The 22,766-nt window shown below is 35.7% G+C and overlaps 2 protein-coding genes and 1 pseudogene across 3 annotated transcripts; all 3 read left to right on the top strand.

Annotated features, from left to right (window-relative positions):
* The first annotated feature begins 3,252 nt into the window (after positions 1-3,252).
* On the top strand, positions 3,253-4,200 carry Or8j3b (olfactory receptor family 8 subfamily J member 3B). The gene has a single exon (NM_001000310.1). The coding sequence runs from the start codon at positions 3,253-3,255 to the stop codon at positions 4,198-4,200; it is 948 nt and encodes a 315-aa protein (NP_001000310.1).
* Or8ah1-ps1 (olfactory receptor family 8 subfamily AH member 1, pseudogene 1) lies at positions 8,459-9,179 on the top strand (annotated as a pseudogene).
* On the top strand, positions 16,132-19,606 carry Or8k23 (olfactory receptor family 8 subfamily K member 23). Of its 2 annotated transcripts, XM_017591553.1 has the most exons (2): positions 16,132-16,143; positions 18,665-19,606. In XM_017591553.1, the coding sequence occupies exon 2, from the start codon at positions 18,665-18,667 to the stop codon at positions 19,604-19,606; it is 942 nt and encodes a 313-aa protein (XP_017447042.1). In that variant the 5' UTR covers positions 16,132-16,143. The 2 variants fall into 2 exon arrangements, with proteins under 2 accessions (XP_017447042.1, NP_001000309.1); NM_001000309.1 differs by lacking the exon at positions 16,132-16,143.
* The last annotated feature ends 3,160 nt before the right edge of the window (positions 19,607-22,766 follow it).

Below are 22,766 nucleotides of genomic sequence, written 5' to 3'. Positions count from 1 at the left end.
GCCTCAATACTTCCAACTTATTCAAATTAGAATGTTGTACAGAGATACACCACAAAAAAATAAAGAATAAATTGATGTAATCATTACATCTACCTGCTAACATAAACATCCAGGGGAAGCCATAAACAGCATTCATATTTCACCTTTGTGAAGAGATGCATGGGGACTTGCTAATGAGCTTGTCATTTGTCTTCCTTTCCCTCTGGAATCAAGCATTTACTTAGAGAAGTAATTTGTTATGTTTAGGGACTTCAGAAAACATGTAAATATATTTCATTGAGCTAATCTTTAAGGACAGACATGTGTAAACCTGTTCATTTATCTTCATAGGGCCATCATATTGGTTGTAGGTCCTAATAGATTGTTCTTATTGGTAGGTTGTATGAAGTATTTCATTTATTTCATGGTCTAAATCCAGAGTCCAGGTATCTGACAAACCATTTAACCTTTTGATCAACAATGAAATTTCTTTTCCTAGGAATTCATGCTTCTGATCTAAGTGTGCTGGATCTAAGATAGCGATATTAATTACTTATATCCAGTGTCTCTACTGAAAAATTGGCATGGGCTGCTAGTTCAGAGAGATTGTGAGTAAAGTGGTATTTTTCCATAGAGAATAGAGAGGTTTATAAACTGTCATAGAAATGGCACAACAGAAGATAAATCTGATGAGTCTCTCACATACATAATTCTTTGTTTCCAAAAATTGCTTACGAGATTACTAACAGTAAAAGGTGAGTTCTCTGCCTTCCTTCCTTCCTTCCTTCCTTCCTTCCTTCCTTCCTTCCTTCCTTTCTTTTTTTCTTTCTTCCTTTCTTTCTTTTCTTTTGGTCTTTATTTTTTGCATTGTTGTCTACTCAATAGTAGAACGATTTCCTGTTACTTAAGAGTTGATGATTTTGATCACAATTCAGAATCAAGAAAACTACAGAAAAATTCATGAAGTTAGATCTCTATAGCTTAGGTATAAGTTCTTTGATAAATATATTATCTAAAGTGCCCTGAGTTGGACTCCCAGGACACTTACATTAAAAATGATTTCTTACGTGTTGAGAATTGGTAGAATAGCCTATTGAAATCTCAGAAGATAATTAAGAAATATTTTATAATGTCATTTCTAAATCAAATTCTGAAGATTAAAAAATTTCAGTCGTTGATAGCTTCTTATGGTTCACCAATTACATATTTCTACTTGAAAACTAATTTGTAAAAATTTGCACAGTTCAAACACCTCATCCAGTGATAGTTCAATCAAGATTCTGATGAGAACATTTAGAATTCTTAGTAGTTCTACACGTGGCTATTTCAGTGATATTTGCTTACCAAAATCATAATGCCATTGGCCCTGTTGTTAATTATGTTTTAGTATACCATTGATTTAATAGTTAAATATATTGAATATATAAAAAATAATAATTGCATTCAAAAATAATTGCACATATTTTAGCCAAAACAATAACTGTTGATGACACCATTGATTCTTGTTAACGTGAGATTACATTGGTAAAAAGCACTGGAGTTCCAATGAAATGACATTTGATATTTTATATTTAACAACTTGAGAGGAAATAGTAGCATTAAAATAAATTACATCATGTAAGCACCTGAAGCTTGCTTTCCAATGAAACAATCACATCTATGGAGGAAGAGTGCTGTGACACAAAATATGATGAGAGTTGACATAACCCATGTATACGAATTCTAAAAATTCAAATCATCTCTTTTCAAGCAGTCACAGTAGGTTTATATCTATTTTTGTTGCTACAATATTAATTGATACCACATGCCCTAATTTTTAAGATATTTAATCTTACTGAAATGTAAGCTTTACACATAATTATAGGGTACAGTGTGAAATTCAGTCTGTATATAAGGATTTGTACTAAATTGATGAGATTTCCATAATGTACAAATTTATTACTCTTATGTATTATACATTATTTTTTACTATTTTTTAGTTATTTACCAATGTACTCTTTTTTCTAATTTTTCAATTTACAAATATACTTGATATAGATATTTAAAGCTTGAAAATCATTAATAAGCTAGGATTTATCAAGAAAAATTCACCAAACTATTAGAAGCAGAAAAGCAGCAATGTAACTGAGATTATATATACATATACATATATATATGTATAACTGTTGTATTTGTTTTGTAACATTTAATTTAGAAAATATAAAAACTAAATTAGTTATTTTTAAAATCACCAAAAAATGATTAAACAACTAATCAAACTTGTCTTAGTAAAGAAAATCACATAGTAGAGATGTTTTAAAAGAACATTACTGCTTTACATAGATTTTACAAAATTTATTTTATTGAAAATTATATAAAAATACTAATAAACATATTCCCAAGTTAGCCTATAGAACAGTGTGGAACTTATATCAAAATACATATATAACTATATTATAAATGCATTATAAATAACTACATATAATTAACCTATAATTGCATGGAGATTTAGTGTTATATAAAAATAAAAATAATTTAGAATTAGTGTTCTAACATTCAAATTCGAGCAATTAAAATTTAGCAGAAACTGTCCAACTGACAAAGCACCCAGAAGTTAGTTGGAGCGATGGTTGCAGGTTATCATACAAAATGGGACATAAAATGAGTGTCAGTCTTGAAAATACTGTTAGTGCTAAATTGAAATTCTTAAAAACAATTTAGGTTATTAAACTCTAATGGAAAGGCCAGAAAAATGCAGGAAGGACGTAATAGGATGTAAATTAACTAGAAGCCAGAACAGCATAGCAAGACTGGATGAATCGGCAAAAGAAATGAATTGTGTTTTAAAATTTTAGATATTTGAACGAAGATAACAAGGAATACATGTGTTTGCAGTAAATTGGATCAAAGAAGAAAGAGGAATCAATGAGCAAAGCCCAAAATATGCAAAGCTAACAACCGAATAACCCAGTCACTTCTGCTCCAATCCTCAGATCTGCTTATTTTTGTAACTGAAACAGAAGTGGTGTGTGTGTGTGTGTGTGTGTGTGTGTGTGTGTGTGTGTGTGTGCATGTGTGTGTTTGTAAGAATGTGTGTGTGTGCACATACATAGTGCTCTTTGAGGTTTCTCATTTATATACAGATAAGGGAAAATAGTATGATTTAATATGTTTTATATTTGTCTTTCTAAATAAAATGGCTTATAATGAGACATTTAATAATCTATTATATAAGACAGACGAAAATAGTGATCTGTAAATATTTTATTTTCCACATTAAAAGATGAACCTATAATGGCTCCAGGGAATCTCACTCATGTAACAGAGTTTATACTCATGGGGGTATCTGACCGTCCGGAACTTCAGGTACCACTTTTCTTTCTCTTCTTGGTCATTTACCTTCTGACAGCTGCAGGGAACCTGGGCATCATCACCCTCACCACTGTGGACTCACGACTGCAAACACCCATGTACTTTTTCCTCAGACACTTGGCGGTCATCAACTTCGGCAACTCAACTGTCATTGCTCCTAAAATGCTGGTCAACTTCTTAGTCACAGAGAAAACTACCTTATATTATGAATGTGCCACGCAGCTAGGGGGATTCCTCGTTTTCATTGTAGCAGAGATCTTCATGCTTGCTGTGATGGCCTATGACCGCTATGTGGCCATCTGCAACCCACTGCTCTATATGGTGGTGGTGTCTCGACGGGTCTGCCTTCTGCTGGTGTTTTTCACATACCTCTTTAGTTTTGTCACAGCCATTGTTGTGACACCTTGTGTGTTCTCTGTTTCTTATTGCTCTTCCAATGTAATCAACCACTTTTACTGTGACAATGTCCCATTATTAGCTCTGTCCTGCTCCGACACTCACCTTCCAGAAACTGTTGTATTTTTTTTCTCAGCAACAAACCTGTTTTTCTCAATGATCATTGTTCTCATATCCTATTTCAACATAATACTTGCAATTTTGAGGATCCGTTCATCTGAAGGAAGGAAGAAAGCCTTCTCCACTTGTGCTTCCCACATGATGGCTGTCACTGTGTTCTACGGTACACTTCTCTTCATGTACCTACAACCACGGACTAATCACTCCTTAGACACTGACAAGATGGCCTCTGTGTTCTACACCTTAGTAATACCAATGTTGAACCCTGTCATCTATAGCTTTAGGAACAAGGATGTAAAGTGTGCATTGAAAGAATTCCTAAAAAATCCATGCAAACGATTCAATCTTATATAAAATTTTAGTGATAATTTTTTACTTAAAAGATTTCCTTCCTTTTTTAAAAATAATCATTGTTCTTCAAAGATGTTGTTGGTAAATATCAGAATGTAAAACTTCAGAAGCTTTTAGATTTATTTTTATTGTCTTATCCCATCTTTATTTACCTAACTGAAAAAATAATAAGTAATTTACACGTTAAAATTATTTTTCAAAGATAGAATGTAATATAGTGCAAGGGTAAGCAGAGAGCTTAAGCAATGGCTTATGGTAGAGTTATTTCATCACAAGGACAAAATCATGAGTTTAATTCTTAGTATGAAAATGTCATAATTGACAACGAGAGAACTTTAGCATGACTGGAGATTTTTGAGCATTATTTCTTAGGGATATCAATATCTAGCAACAGACAGTTTCTGAGAAACTATTGTAGATAGTTAAGTGCTTCATTTTTTTTTTGCAAAATGTTATTCACTCATCTATCTTTAATATTTGATTGTGCATTTATTTTACTCTTAATGATAAAGTATGTAACAAAAGCATTATTTTTCAGAAAAAGATAAATACTGAAAAAAGTGTTCAGTACAACTAGGTATTGGATATGTGAAAAGCCAAATGCAATTGATCTCACAAAAGAATCACTTGTGTTCCTTTGGGTTTTGTGTTTTTTATTGGTTACTTTATTTTTGTACATTTCAAATGTTGTCCCCCTTCCCAGCTTCCCCTCCACAAAGCCCTCATACCATTCCTCTTCCTCCTGCCTCTATGACAGTGTTTCCCCATTCCTACGTCAGCACTCAAAAAATGCCCCTAACATGGTGCAAGGAGCCTACATAGGACCTTGGGCCACCCTTCCCATTGATGCCAGATAAAGCAATTCTCTGCAACATATGTAGCTGGAGCCATGGGTTCTTCCAGGTGTATATTCTTTGGTTAATGGTTCAGTCCCTGGGAGTTCTGGGTGGTTCAGTTAATTGATATTCTTCTTCTTATGGGATTGCAATCCATTTCTGCTCCTAATCCCTTCCCCCAACTCTTCCATTGGATCTGTTTTGGTCAAGTGCTGGCAGAGCCTCTCAGGGGATAGGTTCATGTCAGTAAGAACTTCTTGGTATAAACAATAGTGTCTGGATTTGGTGTTTGCAGATGGGATTGTTGGGCAGTCTCTGGATGTTTTTTCCTTTATTCTCTGTTTCACTCTTTGCCCCTAAATTTCCTTTGGTTTATTTTATTTTTTTATTCTTTAGTCCAAACTTTATTCCATGCCTGATTCATCCCTCAACTGTTACACATCGTATGCTACTGTCTCCCCTTTTCCAATAGGATATCCCCATACCCCACTCTACCAAATCTCCCCACACCCTCAGACCCCAAGTCTCTCAAGGGTTAGGTGTAACTTCTCTGCCTAAGCCCAGATCTGGAAGTCTTCTACTATAAATGCATTGGGACCCTCTTATCAGTTGGTGTATGCCTGGTTGGTGGTTCAGTTTCTGAGAGATCCAGGGATCCAGGTTAACTGAGACTGCTGCTCCCAGTCTCAGTTATAGGTTTGCCCTTCTCCACAGCCTCTTCCTGTTATACACTAATTCAGCCACAGGGTTCACCAGCTTCTATCTGTTGGTTGGGTGTAAATATTTGCATCTGACACTTTCAGGTGCTTATTAGGCCTTTCAGAGGGCTGTCATGATAGGACCCTGTTTGTAAGCACAACATAGATCAATAATGGTGTCAGACCTTGGGGATGCACCCTGACATGGATCTCAATTTGAGCCTGTCATTGGACCTCCTTTTCATCCGGTTCTTCCCACTTATTGTTCCTGCAGTTCTTTCAGACAGGAACAATTCTCAGTCAGAATTTTTGATTGTGGCATGGCAAACCCATCCCTCCACTTACTTGATGACCTGTCCTTTTACTGGAGGTAGACTCTACAAGTTCCCTCTCACCAATGTAGGGCATTTCATCTAAGGTTCCTCCTTTTGATTCCTGAGAATCTCTCACTTCCCAGGTCTCTCATTCATTCTAGAGTGTCCCCCTACGTCTTACCTTCCAATGCTGCCTGTTTCAATTCTCTCTGCTGACTCTCAACACTTCACTCCCCACTCCCCAAATGCCTGATCAAGTTCCCCTCTTCCCCTCCAAGTCATTTTTCCCACTCATGTCCCTCCTTCCTTCCCCCCTATTTTGATTGCTTTCTTCTCCTTCCTAAGTGGGATCGAGGCATCCTCACTTGAGACCTTCGGCTTGTTAACCTTCTGGAGTTCTGTGGATTGTATTCTGGGTATTCTCTACTTTTTTGGCAAATATCCACTTATGAGTAAGTACATGTGATGTATGTCCTTTTGTGTCTGAGTTACCTCACTCAGGATGATATTTTCTAGTTCCATCCATTTACATGCAAAATTGATGATATCCTCATTCCTAAAGCTGAGTAGTATTTCATTGTGCAAATCAACCAAATTTTCTGCATCCATTCTTCTGCTGTAGGACATTTGGGTTGTTTCCAGCTTTTGGCTATCAATGGCAATGTTCAATGCTATGAACATTGTGGAACACGTGCCCAAAGTGACTCAATGATGTTTATCGAAGAATAAATATATGTAGAAAATATTCAGAACAAAGGAAGACATAAGGAAAATTGTACACATTTCATGATTTCACTTTTGAAGATTGCAGAAGCAGTGAAAATAAAATTTTGTTGGTAAATATTTTAAAGAATAAAAAGAATATAAGGAGGGCTATAACTTCATGCCCTGAGACTACTATAGCCCCTTCTCAGTGAAGAAAAGAAACCTGTGTTATTAAATAGGAATAAAACTTGCTTCTCTGAAAAAAAAGGAGGGCTATAACAAAATACTTTGTTTCTTATAGATGATAGATAGATAGATAGATAGATAGATAGATAGATAGATAGATAATAGGTAGATAGATAAATAGATAGATGTAGAGAGTTGACTATATAAGTTTTCACATATTTATTCACATATTATATATGTACAAATCCTGAAAGGAAAGCTATTTGTGTAAAGGAAGAAAATCATCAAAAGGCAAAATATCACAATAAAACCCATTATTTTGGTAACTTAGCAAAACTAATTTTGAAATAGATGCTAGCACAAGTTGAACTGTTTTCACAATCTTATTTTATATTGTTTGTCAAATGTAAAAGTAACTCTTATTTGTTATATGTAATTACCTTGGAGGCTTTCTGTTGAATAAGCTTATCCTTTTGTGAACTTTCTGAACTCTGGCTAGCTGGTTCAATTGGTTCAAAACTCTTCTCTAAGCTTACTAATTCAACCTGATGTCTCTTGGCTTCTGACTGAATTGTTCTGTTTATTCTCAAACTAACTGTGCCAGCCTATTCTAATCTTCTGGCTTCTTCTTATTTTTTTTATTTCAATTGCCCCTGCTTACCTGCACTGAACAGCATCAATTCATGAGTGCATTCATCTGCACAGCTTTGTACTTACTGTATTAACTCCTAACTGACTCAACTCCAGACTTACTCATGAAATGAATGAACTGCATTCATCTCCCTGTGCTGGTGTTCAATACATTTTCCCCAGAGAGTTGGATATATCCTACCTCTGAGTCATTCTGTCAAATATTGCTCTGATTTGTCACTTTGTGTGCTCCTCAATTAGATATTACTGCTTGGGATTAAAGATGTGTACTAAAAGATTCCAGGAAGAAGGATTAAGGTATGTACTAAGAGCAAATCGATATTCCAGCTAGATCACACAGACCTCTGGAAATTATAGAAGCAGACATATTGCTGGAGTAAATGTCTCCACACTTTATTGTAATGATATTTTTCTGCATATGCAATCACTTCTTCTCATGTATTATTTCCCGTCTCATAATTTTTCAACATTTAGTTAAGAAATAAAAGGTATTAATTTTCAGAACAAACATAACCAACAAAAACATGCAGACAAAATGCACATAATGACACTCTAAGATCATATAAAATTTAAGGTAGAAAACAGCCATTTCACAGCTATTATTAATATGCAAAAACTATTTATGACATTGCCCTCTGTCTTTATTCTTGTTAAATTCTATATTACATTCTTATAATCATCAAAGCAAAGAATCAGAATGATCACATTCAAAGGCGAGTTTTTTAGATAAGTTACTATGGCTGATACGAATACATTATGTGTATCAATAATTTGTTAAATACAGGAGACCTAAAACCCATTTAAATTATAATTTGGTCACTATAAAGTCATCTAAACATGGTGTAAAGTTTATAAAAAGCAAAATAGAGTAAGGACACAATTTTTTAAAGTCAAAGACATTTTGAATGCTTCCATTCTTATGGCTGTCACTGACTACTGTGTAGTATATTCTCCTCCATTCTGTTCTGCCTTCTATGTCATTTTACTTTGGGTAATCTGCTCATGATCATTAAAAACATACTGAACAACAGGCTACAAACACCCATGCCCTGTTTTCTTAGATTAAGGCTTCTCTGATTTTCTTTTCTCAACTGCTATGTTACACAGAATGTTGGGAAATTTTAAGCAAATGAAAATACCATCCTCTAACACTGTTGTGCCATCATTGTACATGATCTTCATCATTAGTTCATTTTTTATGTGTAACAGTTTTTGCCTATGATAGCTATATAGACATTTGCAAATCACTGATATATACAGTCATTTCTCAGAAAGTATACTGGGCACTGATAACAATCCCCATGACAATCACCATCAAAAATTTGATTGATTCCTTCTGTGGGCATGGCATCCATCATTTCTACAATAACAGCCTTCCTTTGTTTACTTTGATCTGCTCAGGTACATATGACAATGACTTGACAATATTGATATCCTCAGCATTTAATTTGCTTTCATCCATCTCCATTGTACTTGTGTATTTGTAGTCATCCTTAGGCTGAATTCTGCAGAAGGAAGGTTACAAGGCCTTCTCCATCTGTGGGTTTCATCTGACCTGGAAGTGTTTATCATCACCATTCTGGAGATCATAATGTTAAATAAAGTAAGTCAAACCCAAATGCTAAAAAATGCTATAAAAATGCTACTTTGGCAATTTTATAGACATAAAAATGTAGAAAGGTAACTAACTATCTGAATTAAGAAGGTGAGCAGGGAAAGAAGAAGAAGGATGCAAGTTGCCTTGAGGTGTAGGTAAATCCAAAGAAAATATTTATGTCACATGTTAAAATAATCACAGGGAAGCAATTTTTCTCAAATAATATACGTAATGGGTATAGGATAACAGAAAACCTACTGAACCCCATGGCTGAAGAAAATTTATGTTTCTATAGCTAGCAACAAACACCATTCAACAGCACCTCAGATAGGAGTATGGCCTCACATGATCCTCCACTATCTCTGTGAGAATACTTCCTACATGAACTTAGGACATCAAAACTATTGTGACTTCATGAGAACAATAGCCTTGTCAGGTCCAGATTTTGCAGCTGTCATCCTGAAACAATGACTCCTATTAGTTTCTGTCCCTCTCTCTGAGGTTATTCTCAGTAATTAAGCACAAATGACACTCATTCTCCTTACTTTGACTTGTGAGTTTTTATATAAACTATCATCTATTGAAAAGAGAAGAAACATTTTCAGTTAAGTGTAAGTGATGCACTTATCCATTTCAAATGCTTTCCCCCTTCCTGGATACCTCTCCACAAATCCCTCCATCATATCTGCACTCACCTCTACCTTATGAAAACTGTTAATTCTATAATACTGAAAACACTATTGCACAGATGTTTGTATCTTGCCACAGTGGTCATTATTATAATTCATAGTGATCACAACTTGGTAAACCAGTTGATAGCTTTTATATCTCAGTAGCCAAAAGAACACCTTGAGGCACTATAAAAGCCAATAGAGAAGACTTCAGATCAGTATCAACTTCATTTCTCCTTGTCCTGTGATCAAAGTATGTGTTCAGCACTAGAGTCTTACATCAAATTCTAGTGGACAACCAAAAGTGTGATAATCATGTATACTATATGGTGTCTTATCTATAATGTCCTTTGATTGATGAATAAATTAGTATTAAATTCCTATGTAATTCAGCATTTTTTGTTCTATAAACAATGTCTTTTGGGAGAAGTGTTAGTTAAGTCCCAATCAATAAAGGTTAAATGGAGCTTATGAAAAATTAGAGGCCGAAAGCCAGTCACCAGGGGCACCTGCACACCTGACTGCAGAGGTCAGTTCCAAGTGACCCACCTGGTATTCTCAGGACACATAAAGGACACATAAAGGCAGAAGTCATCTGAAAAAGGACACTTCTGATTTCTGACTGTAACTAGAACTGAACAGCTTTCTCTATCTAACTCCCACGGGGGAGAAGCTGGACAGTCAGAAGTGCAGACAATTCTGAGAGCTTAGAGGGGACTGCCACTTCTGCTCACATTCTGGCCCAAATTCTTGCAAATTATTTTTTTTAAATTTTTTTGTATTAATCATTCCATTCATTTACATCTCAAATGATATCCTACTTCCTGGTTAACCCTCCATCAACCCCCACATCCTATCTGCTGCCTCCTCCCTCCCCCTTGTGTCTATGATGTAAATGCATTCAGTCACACCCCAGAAAATAGGAAAACAACAGGAAATGTAAAAAGACGAGTGTCTGTCCACAGAGAATCAAGTCTCCCAATCGTATGCCCACAGATTTCAAAAATATTTAATATTGAAGTAAAATGAACAAAGATTTTTAAGCTCAGAGGAAGACATAAGTAACATAACTAACTGAAGGTTGATTGCCATATAATAAATGTACAAAAAATGGTTTCTATCAAAGATTATCACAATTTTATTCAATGAAATTAAGCAAAATAATAAAACATGCATAAGTCATAAACTAGACTTCAAGAAAAGCTTTACCTATCGAAAAAGCATAAAAATGACCTTGTATGGTAAAAATTTTGACATATTTACTTTATAAGGATACTTATATTTCAGGTACCTATATCAATTTTATGGTAGAAGTATGTATGAGGAAAAAAGTGCATGAATAGAACTGCTGGCTTCCTGATGATTTCAGATCTACCATTAACCTATCCTTTATTCTCATTTCATAAATAACAATTATAAAAAGTTTGCAATAGTAAACTTTTAATTTTTAAAAGTCACCATTGTGAATGTTTAAATTGTCCTCCATACAGAAACATAAAACGTGTCTCAACACATGGTGGGAACTGAGGAACTTTATGTGAATAAAACATCAAAATATAGGATGCAAAAAAATAAGATGCATTAAATTATTTGAATATTTTAAGTTAAATTTAATAAGAGAAATTAAATTAAATGCTGTATAATATAATTTCTCAGTAGGGAAATCAAATGGTCCCTGGGTAATTAGCAAATTACTCAGTGAAAGTGTTGTCAGTTCTAAGATGTTTGGGGAATAACCAAGAAATTGTATTCAAGCTCTCAGATGCATACTTCAAAAGGAAGAGGCACCTGGAAGGGTGATTAATTGAAGTTTTGTTGTTAATCTTACAGTAGAACAAAAACCCATTTCTGACTGTAGGTGAGTAGATTGAACCAGTCTTCATGGTATCAAATTATTTCTAATGATTATTCCTGACCACTTGAGTTTCAACTATAGACACAATAATGGTCATCCTATTTAACCTTATACCTGTCATTTTGCTTTTCCTTATCAGCCCTGTCTCTATTTCCTATTATTTCCAACCTAAAGGGAAGTCTGAGGAAAATTAATAGATTTAAATTTTTTCAGGTAAAGTGTTATTACAGAAAACATGTTGTTATTTGGCTGTGTATGTATGAAACAGGGAGAAAATATAACATGAGTCTAAATGTTTCTCACCCCGCCAAAAAAGGCTTTATAAAGGGGTTTCCAGATATTCAATAAAATTAGGTCACTCTGTCTTTCCCTGATTTTTCTGCAGTTGTGTTTGCAGTTTTGCAATAACTATCTGATTTACTAGTGTTTGGATAAGTGTGCCTCCCCACAGGAGCTGACACTGAGACAACATCTCAGCTATGCTTATGTTATAGGTTGTTCCAAAAAACATGCAATGTAGAGAACACACTCACTCACAGCGAGAGAGAGAGAGAGAGAGAGAGAGAGAGAGAGAGAGAGAGAGAGGGAAATTCAATAATTGTGAACCAAAAATAGGTTGGTGCTATTAACAAGTGAAATGCGGGTGCAAAAATATATCAAGACATCTTTATTTCCAATTAGAAATAGTGACAGAGAACAGGGAGCATTGCATTCATTAATATTCCTTATTACTCACATATCACTCTTTAATATTTTAAATTCCACCTTTTCAAATGTTTTGTAAACTCTTCACTGTTTAGGGAGAAGCAAAATAATTATATATAGACAGTTATTCACAGCAATACCTACAATAGAGACATCAGAGCTTAAATGTAAAAATAAGCCTAAATTTAGGCTAATAAGCATTTCCTCTGTCAACTTCATATTAAATTTGCCTCGTTCTAATCAATGATGGCCACATATTAAAGAATTACCGATAAGATGTATGTATTTTTCCATTTCAATCAATTTGTTATAAACTCTATGCCATTCTAAATTTGACATTGGCTTTTCTTATATGTTCTATAGAAATGGACCAAGAATTTACATTCTAATTTGGATTTCACTAGGAGATATGAGAGAACCATGACAGTACTTATGTCAAAAATCTAGTAAAATTTTAAAACAGATACCCTGACAGCCACTACAAGGTTCTGCATTACAGCTGAGATCAAACATTTAGTGTAGTTATAAAATGACTCAGTCCATGCTTGGGCAGCACTTTCCCCTTGTTATTAAATGCCAAATATAAAAGATGTCATACATTATGTCATAGTTACTATTTTTATACACATTATATACTGCTGAAATGTGAATTTTTTTCCAAGCTTGGGTTTACCTCCAGACCCATCGCTGACCATTTGTCTTACCTGTCTTATGATCAGAAGTGTAGTAAAGATCATGGGAGGAGACCAACTGACTGCAAACTTTCAACACAGAATAACCAGGGGAGAGGTGAGGCTTAGGTGGACTGAGTAGGAAACTCATTCCAACTCCTACTAAAGTGGTATCCATGTCTCCAGTTTTATTGTAGCCATGGTCCACAGAGCCATGAGTACCATCTATAGTCTCAGTTGTGTGATACTTGGCAGCAGAGAAATAAATACTTTGGAGAAACAAAAGTTGTTCATGCCACCTGTTGAACCTGCTTATCTGGCCAGCAAGGCTTAGTGTACAAAAAGCAAAGCTGTTATCTTTCAGCAGCAGCACTGGGTACCCACCCAATCCTGAGAGGTTCTGCTGCTTAGCTTCTTGGTGGTCTTGGTTCAGCTCTGGTTCCCCTAGTGAGCACACTGTGCTCTGCACTCTACACAGAGCTGGATCACAACGAAGTCCTTGGTTCTTAGTATCTATATGGGCATGTGAGTGTATATTTTAATTATGTGTGTTGAACTCTTTGGAATTTCTTAGATTTTAATTTATCCTGTAAATTTCTGTATACATATTTTGTTAACAAACCTCCACCAGGAGGAATATCAGCATACAGATTTGTCATTTCTTTTTTTTTCATCTTTATTAACTTGGGTATTTCTTATTTACATTTAGATTGTTATTCCCTTTTCCTGTTTCTGGGCCAAGATTTGTCATTTCTTAATGTCTGTCTAAAAGCTCTAAGTTTTTCATGTGTTAAGGTGTTGTGACTCAGAAAGGAACCTCATGGCCTCAATAATGTTAGGAAAGTGATATAAAAAGGTATGTCACCATTCCTAACTGCACTTATTCCCAAAGAACCAGACTTGTTTCCCCATTAGAGAGAAGATAACTGAACACTCCAGGGCTTTTTGGAAACTTGGTGAGAGTTTCCCTTCCCTGTCAAAACCAAGCTGAGTTAACCATGCCTTCTTCCCCTGGCCTGGATAGAACGGGTCAGCATCACAGTAAACCTTTGGGAACCATGTAGCCAGCTGGCATCCTATGTAACACCTTCCCATAGCCCGACTGCTGTTATGGCTGAGCTTCTCCCAGGAGTTCTGGAGGTTATATCGCTATCTCAGCTCAGAGCAGTTCTGAGATTTAATCTGAGAAATGGAGAAAGGAACAGGAATATGTGGGAAACTGAAATTAAGCAGAGCAGAAATTTAAATTTGTGTTAACATGCTAGAATCTCATTTGAATCTGCAGAAATTTGCTGTGAGAAATAGGGTATCAGGGAGAGCCCAGGGAAGACGTGTATCATACCAGAAGCAACCAGTCCTCCATTGCCTTTGCTACAGACAGTTATGAACTCCTGAGCAGGAGAACCAGCTTCTTCATGTTTATTTTTCTCTGAAGCCTAGCCCTGTTGTATTTGTAGTAAAGATTTGTACAAATTTGTATAATAATCTGTACCTTGTGGTACATGGTACTATTAGAGTTAAAACCTTGGGTTCAGGCCTTCTTGCTGTTTTTATATCATTTTATTTTGTGTTTTATATAAATCCTAGTAGTTTGATCCAAATCCTATTACAGTTGTATAAAGAATCAAAATTTTATACTCATACTGAAGATCTCATTTTTAATATTAAAAATACAAATTTAAATGAAAAGGTATTCTTGAGTGTTGAAGAGGAAGGCCTGTTTAAATTATTGATAGATGCTAGTTATATGACAAAGGTATCGAAAGTCAGACATGTGAATACACAGAAGGTTGACTAAATATTTGAGAATTTTAAATAATGAGATATAATGAATAAATAAAATCTTAAAATAACTAAAGTTACAACTAACATAATTTTTTAAAAAGAGAATTAATAAATATACTAGGATAATTGTCATTTTCTATCTAATAGGAATATACTTGTAGTATAAATATATATTTAGGTGATATTTGGTAAAATTTATGTTATGCAGTTTTATTCTAAAATTAGGAATAGTGGTTACACAAATAAAATATATATTAAGAGGGCAAGGAACTTAAGAAATTTTTTTTTAGAGATTGATCCAATTATACTAAGCACTCAGTACTCAGCACAAGAGTAAATATCTGAAAGAATTATCGGATGGAACAAAATACTAACTTGTGTGTTGTCATAAAATTTGGAAGTGGAGATAATTTATACTAATTCCATGTAATTTACAAATGTGAACTGCAATTTGTATTTCCCTATGGAGATAAAATAGTTGATCTTCTTTTCATTTTATACATTGGGTAGAAAAGCAATCTCTCCTTAGTTTTTCTGATATGGTGCATGAAACAAGTATATCAGAAGTATGGGTGCTCTTTACACTTTGATAATTAAAAATTAATATTGTCTGGCTGTTTCAAGCAATGCTTACTCATCTAGATAGCCAAGCCTGATGCATTTTATTTGTAGCACCTGGAAGTTCTTCCCTTGACTGCTTTTTTCATTTGCTGGAGCATAATGCTTTTGGTTTTTCCCACTTGTTCATCTCAGTTATTCTACTGCTAATTGTTATATTATAATATGGTGGGATCATTGTGGCCCTCTACGTAATTGGGAATCAATGTACTTCAGATCCTTCTTCCACTCTGTTGTGTCTTCTGGGAACTGTGATTCTATGTGGTCAGAGTGAGACTTGCTATAAATCTTCACTTTCTTCCAATCAGATCAGGTAAGAGAAAGAGAGAGAGAGAGAGAGAGAGAGAGAGAGAGAGAGAGAGAGAGAGAGAGAGAGAGAGAGAGAGAGAGAGAGAACAGGAGAAAACCAGTACATGTTCCAGCCACTTAGGAGTCTAAGGGAAAGACATCGTGATTTCAAATCCAGCCATGGAAACTATGTAAAACTGTTTCAAAATGATGAGTCAAAGGCTGTGGTTACATTTACATTTTTATATATATATATAAATATCCTATGCATTAACAAATGCTACCAAGTTAGTATAGCAATATCTAGCTAGAGGAGAATATATTGACCTTTTGGTACTGATTGCAGCAACGTGGAGGAAAATAGAGGTCAGTATACTGAGTTGTTGCTTCTGTTTCCGACCCTCAGAAAGGAGCAACACCACGATGTTCTTCTCAAAGCAGTTTATTCAGGAACCTTTCTTTCTGCATGCAAGCAGCAATCTTTCTTTTCCTTTATTTTCTCCACCCCAGCCCCCGAGCACACTCTCTTATATCCTCCCTCAACTCTGCCTCCTCAGTCCAGACTGCATAATCTCAGTTCATAAGTCCACATCACATGGCCTGATCTTGCGTCATGGTGCACCTGCGCAGCTCTCACAATGGACGTGGCTAGTTTCAGGTGTGTGAGGAAGTCAGGTGCTAGTCATGAGAATTAGCTGCAGTCCCAGGCGCCGTCTTGGGACTGCCGCCACACACGCTCCCCACACTGAGTGACACATGAAACATAAAAAAAAAAAAAAATCACATCTTCAGATAATTGAAAACTAAAAGAAGTTGTTACTGAACAAGGTTAGTAATTTGATGACTATAGAATTGAGAGGGTACGGAGAATGAGAGCTGGGAAAAGTGGAGATGGGACTTTAAAGCAGAGTAGAGAAACTAGCCACAATTCTAAACGGCACGGCAGAGTAACTATTGGCTAAAAGGATCCTTCACATATATGCATGCAATAAAAATTAGTGAAAAAAATGAAGCAGTACGTTTGAGGAAAAATGTGGTGGTTATAGGGCAATGTCTGAAGGAAGGAAAGGAATAGTATAAAATGGTAACATTAAAATTTGAAATTTGAGGATAATATAGAATAATTTTATTTGACCATCATAAAATGCAGACATACCAGTTTTTTAAGGTATATCATAAAGCCTTACAAACATTTTCACTTAAAAATGGGCAGTTTTTTATCCTTGAGGTGTTGGATACAGGAACATAGCACCCCTGCCAACTTAGTTTGGAAACTTTATAATCTTTTCTACATAATTTTAACTTTTCCTTTTAAGAGAATACTGAAGTCCAGAATTCTCATCATTACATATCAATCTCAATTATGTAAGACTTTCTAATACCATTAATCATCCATATACTCACTTATCCATTATATTCCATCTAATCTCATTGTTTAGTGAATTATAGTCACAGATTTTCCAATCTTAAATTCATTAACCCAGCATAATATTAGCTAATATTTAAAATAGTAAATCATTCTGCTTTGTTTTTAAAATTCAAAATATAATTATAATTTATCATAGATATTGCTATCAATAATGCATTACTGTTACTTATAAGTTATATTATACTGACTTTAATTCTTACAGTGTATGTATTTTTAATTTTTTCTTTATTTTTGAGGATTTCACACAGGTATAAAGGGAATTATGATAAAATATACTTTCTATATACTCCTTCAATCATCCCAGTTATTCCTCAACACACAGTTCTCCAAAGTTCATATCTATTTTTATAATACTTTAAGTCCCCCTTTTCTGCTCAAATATGAATGGTTGTGGTGCCAACCACTGGAGCATGAAAAATCAAGTATGGCCCACATCCTCAATAAATAATGGTTTTTCTTCCTTAAGTGAATACCGACTACAAATAGTTTGTCAATAACAGAAGGGCAAGGAGAAGAATACCTCCCCCATTTATGTCAATATTTCAGCTAGCTTGATCCTGCGCATGATTTGTAGTGCAGATAACCACAGGTGCTGTGAATTCATGATTGTGCTAAGTTATAACCAGAAGACATTTGATATTTTGATATGTACATATAACAAAGTGTGTGTGTGTGTGTATCTGAATAGAGAAAGATAGTACTCCTCATTTTTTATATTTTATACAATATTCTACACAATATTTTATATGTGATATAAGCACTTATGTATGTGGATGAATTTGTTTAAAAACAACCAGACATATAAAAGATATCAGAAAGAAATCTATAAAATACAGATTTAAAAACTGCTATTGGTAATTCAGATCTATAAAAATTTGGCTGATGAAAAATATTTTATTATTAATGTTTTAAAGTAATCAAAATTAAAACATTGAGCAAAGTACATTTCTATAGATGTTATTGCTTCTTAGGTATCTAGTATTTGTTTGCTTCTTTTTGCATACAATTTATTTAAAATTAATTTTGCCATAAATAGTTACTCACAGTAACCATAGATCTTTCCTTGGTACATCATTTGTTGTTGCTCCTGCATCAGGTTAGAAATTATTCCCTATGTTTGAAAACATCAGCTGCTCCTTTACTCATCCACTCCCAATAGTGAACTGTGTATAGCTGTAGAGGTTCACTTAGGAGTACAGGTGACATGTCAGTTACTATGATGGTGCATGCTTCTTTAAAGTATACTAGAATGAATAAAAGCAATACAGGACACATCCTGTATTCACTGATGCAAATGAATCATTTAAAATTACTTTCAAAACAAACAAAATGAAGAACATAAAAACATAGGATTCTCTTGCCAAATGTGACTTAAATTCTGAAATTTTAACAGGTAATTTCCTGAATCCCAGTGGGCTTTGAAGATCCCTCCAAGAAAACATTTCCTTAACTCTCTAGATGGAGAATCAAAATCTCTCTGTGCTCAGTGAGTTCATTCTCTTAGGCATCACAGACCGCCCTGAACTACAGGCTCCTTTTTTTGTACTGTTCTTTCTCATCTATGTTGCCTCCATGGTGGGAAATTTAGGCATGATCATCCTGACCAAGCTGGATGAGAGGCTGCAAACACCTATGTATTTTTTTCTCAGACATCTAGCTTTCATTGATTTTGGCTATTCGACAGCTGTGGGACCGAAAACGTTGGTAAACTTTGTAACAAATAATAACACCATCCCCTACAATTGGTGTGCCATCCAGCTATCTTTGTTTATCTTCTTCATCATTAGTGAGTTATTTGTTCTATCAGCCATGGCCTATGACCGCTACGTGGCCATTTGCAACCCCCTGCTTTATACTGTCATCATGTCACAGAAAGTCTGCTGGGTATTGGTGACAATTCCCTATCTGTTCAGTGCCTTTCTTTCTCTGATCACCACCATCAAAATTTTTATTTCGTCTTTCTGTGGCCATAATGTTATTAGCCATTTCTACTGTGACAGTCTCCCCTTGCTGACCTTGATCTGTTCAGGCACACGTGACATTGAACTTATCATATTGATCTTCTCAGCATTCAATTTGGTTTCATCCCTTTCTGTAGTACTTGTGTCCTACATCTTCATCCTGGTGGCCATCCTCAGGATGAACTCTGCAGAAGGCAGACACAAAGCTTTCTCTACCTGTGGGTCTCACCTGACAGTGGTAGTTATATTATATGGGACTCTGTCTTTTATGTATATACAGCCCAAATCTAGTCACTCTTTTGAGAATGATAAAATGGCCTCTGTGTTCTACACCTTGATAATTCCTGTGCTGAATCCCATCATCTACAGCTTGAGAAACAAAGAGGTAAAAGGTGCCCTTCAAAAGCTATGGAAAAATTTCTCTAAAGTTTGTGTTTAAACTTCAATAAAAAGGGGAAATAGCCCAGAAGCACAAAGCTTGCCTAACATATCCACATCTCTTTTTCAATCTTTGGTTCTACAAGAAATAAGTAAATAATAGGAGACGGATGTAGATCTCTCCTGAGAGACACAGCCAGAATACAGCAAATACAGAGGCGAATGCCAGCAGCAAACCACTGATCTGAGAATAGGACCCCCGTTGAAGGAATCAGAGAAAGAACTGGAAGAGCTTGAAGGGGCTCGAGACCCCTTATGAACAACAATGCCAAGCAACTAGAGCTTCCATGGACTAAGCCACTACCTAAAGACTATACATGAACTGACCCTGGACTCTGACCTCATAGGTAGCAATGAATATCCTAGTAAGATCACCAGTGTAAGTGAAAGCCCTTGGTCCTGCTAAGACTGAACCCCCAGTGAACGTGATTGTTGGGGGGAGGGCGGCAATGGGGGGAGGGTAGGGAGGGGAACACCCATAAAGAAGGGGAGGGGGAGGGATTAGAGGGATGTTTGCCCAGAAACCCGGAAAGGGAATAACATTCGAAATGTAAATAAGAAATACTCAAGTTAATAAAAAAAAAAGAAAGAAAGAAATAAGTAAATAAAGCAAAATTTAATACTGAATGTGTATTTAATAAATCTGATTATATATAAATGCACATAATATGTACTAGTCTATAAAGGTACTGGACTTTGAAATGTTTTCAAGATGCAGTTTATTAGAACCTGCTCTTACTTTAGTATTAATCTAGGTTTTACAAAAAGTTCCATGATAGTAGCTGAAGTCTGGCATTGTTCTTACATTGATATTTGCCTATTGTGAAATGGAAGGGACACATGCTTGTGTGTACCTCACTTTTGACTTTCTTTGGCTAACTACATCTTTCTCTACTGAAATGTGTATTTTTCTTTTCTTTCTTATATGTCATCTACATAAAAGTTTACATCATATGGCATGCTGACATTTAAAGGAATATTTCCTATATTATTTCTGCATATATGCTTTGCAAAAAATAGCATATAATTTTTACTATATAATTGAAAGTAGAAATGATGTCTGATCCAGTTATACTATTTTTTAATATCTGAAAAGATTAATAAAAACAGCATAAAATATAGGTTTCTAAATACCAATGTTCATTTTTATATATTCACAATTAGGATAAGAAACCAGCATCGCTTCTCTAAGAAATTACATGGTAAAGACATGTGATCTATATAAAACATTGAACATTTCAGGCATGAAGATAAAGAATATAATGTCAGAAAGAAAATTTGAACAAACTGGAGATCATTTTGTTAAACAAAATATGCCAAACCCATAAAGAAGTATTGTTTATGTCCTCTTGTGTAGAATTTTTTAAAAGATGTAAAAGTAGAACTTGTATCATTAGAAAATGGGAAGTGGGGGGTTGGGGATTTGGCTCAGTGGTAGAGCACTTGCCTAGCAACCACAAGGCCCTGGGTTCGGTCCCCAGCTCCGAAAAAAAAAAGAAAAAAGAAAAAAGAAAATGGGAAGGGAAGGGCCTGAGGACAAAAAGACTCAGCCATAGTCCCCAGTGGGAATCCAGCTTAAGGGGAGGCCCCAAGGTCTCATATTATTACTGAGGCTATGGTGTGCTTACAAAAATGGATCTATTATGGACTGCTCTCCAGAAGACCCTACAAGCAATTGAAAGTGTCAGATACAGATATTTACACCTAACCTATGGAAAGAAGCCGCTGAATTAGGGAAAAGCTGGAAGAAGCTGAGAATGTGGCCGGCCTTGTAGGAACACCAGCCATCTCAACTCACCAGGACTCCTGAGATCTCTCAGATACTGGGCCACCAACCAGACAGCATTCACCAGCTGATATAAGGCCTCCCAACAAATACACATCAGAAGACTGCCTGGTCTAGCCCCAGTGAAAGAAGATGCACCTAACTTCAAGAGACTGGAGGCCCCAGGGAGTAAGGAGGTCTGGTGGAGTAAAGGGTGGCCATGGTGGGTGGGAACATTCTCATGGAGATAGGGGGAAGAGGTATGTGATGTGGAATAGTCAGAGGGTGGACAAGGAAGGGGATAAATTGTGGATTATACCCAACAGAGGGGAGATAGAACTTGTAGAGACAATATCCAGTGAATAAGCATGGCCCGCAGTTGAGGGATGGGGCATCCACCCACCACAAAAATATTAATCCAGAATTCTGCCTGTCAAAGGGAATGCAGGGACAAAGAGTGCAGCAGAAACTGAAGGAAAGGCCATCCAGAGACTGCCCCACCTGAGGATCCATCCATTGAGAGACACCAAACCCAGACAATATTGCTCATACCAAGATGTACTTTCTGACAGGAGTCTCATATAGCTGTCCCTTGATCCACTCTGCCAGGGTCTGACCAATACAGATGCGGATGTACACAGCCAACCACTGAACTGAGCATGGATTCCCCAATGAGGAAGTTAGAGTAAGAACTGTAGGAGCTGAAGGGGTTTGCCACCTCATAGTAAGAACAACAATATCATCCAATCAGACTCCCACAAAGCTCCCAGTGACTAAACCACCAACCAAAGAGTACACAGGGAGTAGCCATGGCTCCAGGTGGATATGTAGCAGAGGATTTCTTTATTTGGCATCACTGGAAGTGGAGCCCCTTGGTCCTGTGGATGCTTGATGAACCAGGATAGAGGAATGCTATGCCGCTGATTCAGGACTGGTATGTGGGTGGGGTGGCACCACTTAGAGGCAGGGGGAGGGAGAAGGAGATAGAGGGCTTGCAGAGGGGAAACTGGGAAGGGGGATGTCTTTTAAAATCTAAATAAATGAAATAACCTATTTAAAAAAAAGAGTTGAGGAGAGAATTTTAAGAGGGATAACTAATATTAAAGAACCTTTGTAAAAAGCAGATGAAAACTAAACAAATTTAAAAAAAATTTAAAAATTATAAAAAAGAAAGAAAATGGAAAGTTGAACATACAAAGGGAGGGCAGACAAGGGTGGACCAAATAATGTAGTATGTAAATACTGTATATAAAGGTGTGAAAACATAATGAAACCTGTTTTGTAAAATTTAATATGTAATAATTGAATTAATAAATATAGTATTAAGTACTAGAATTGATGGTATATTTTATCTCTTAGCATAATGTTCGACTCAGAAATCTATTAAGTACAATAT

This window comes from Rattus norvegicus, chromosome 3, assembly GCF_036323735.1.
Source record: "Rattus norvegicus strain BN/NHsdMcwi chromosome 3, GRCr8, whole genome shotgun sequence".
Taxonomy (NCBI): domain Eukaryota; kingdom Metazoa; phylum Chordata; class Mammalia; order Rodentia; family Muridae; genus Rattus; species Rattus norvegicus.
The sequence above is the reverse complement of the archived record's forward strand: the minus strand, read 5'-3'. Positions and strand labels throughout refer to the sequence as shown.

What these genes read in the sequence shown, in the direction of transcription:
- Or8j3b (NM_001000310.1), top strand. Translation starts at nt 3,253, where the DNA reads ATGGCTCCAGGGAATCTCACTCATGTAACAGAGTTTATACTCATGGGG.
- Or8k23 (XM_017591553.1), top strand. Translation starts at nt 18,665, where the DNA reads ATGGAGAATCAAAATCTCTCTGTGCTCAGTGAGTTCATTCTCTTAGGC.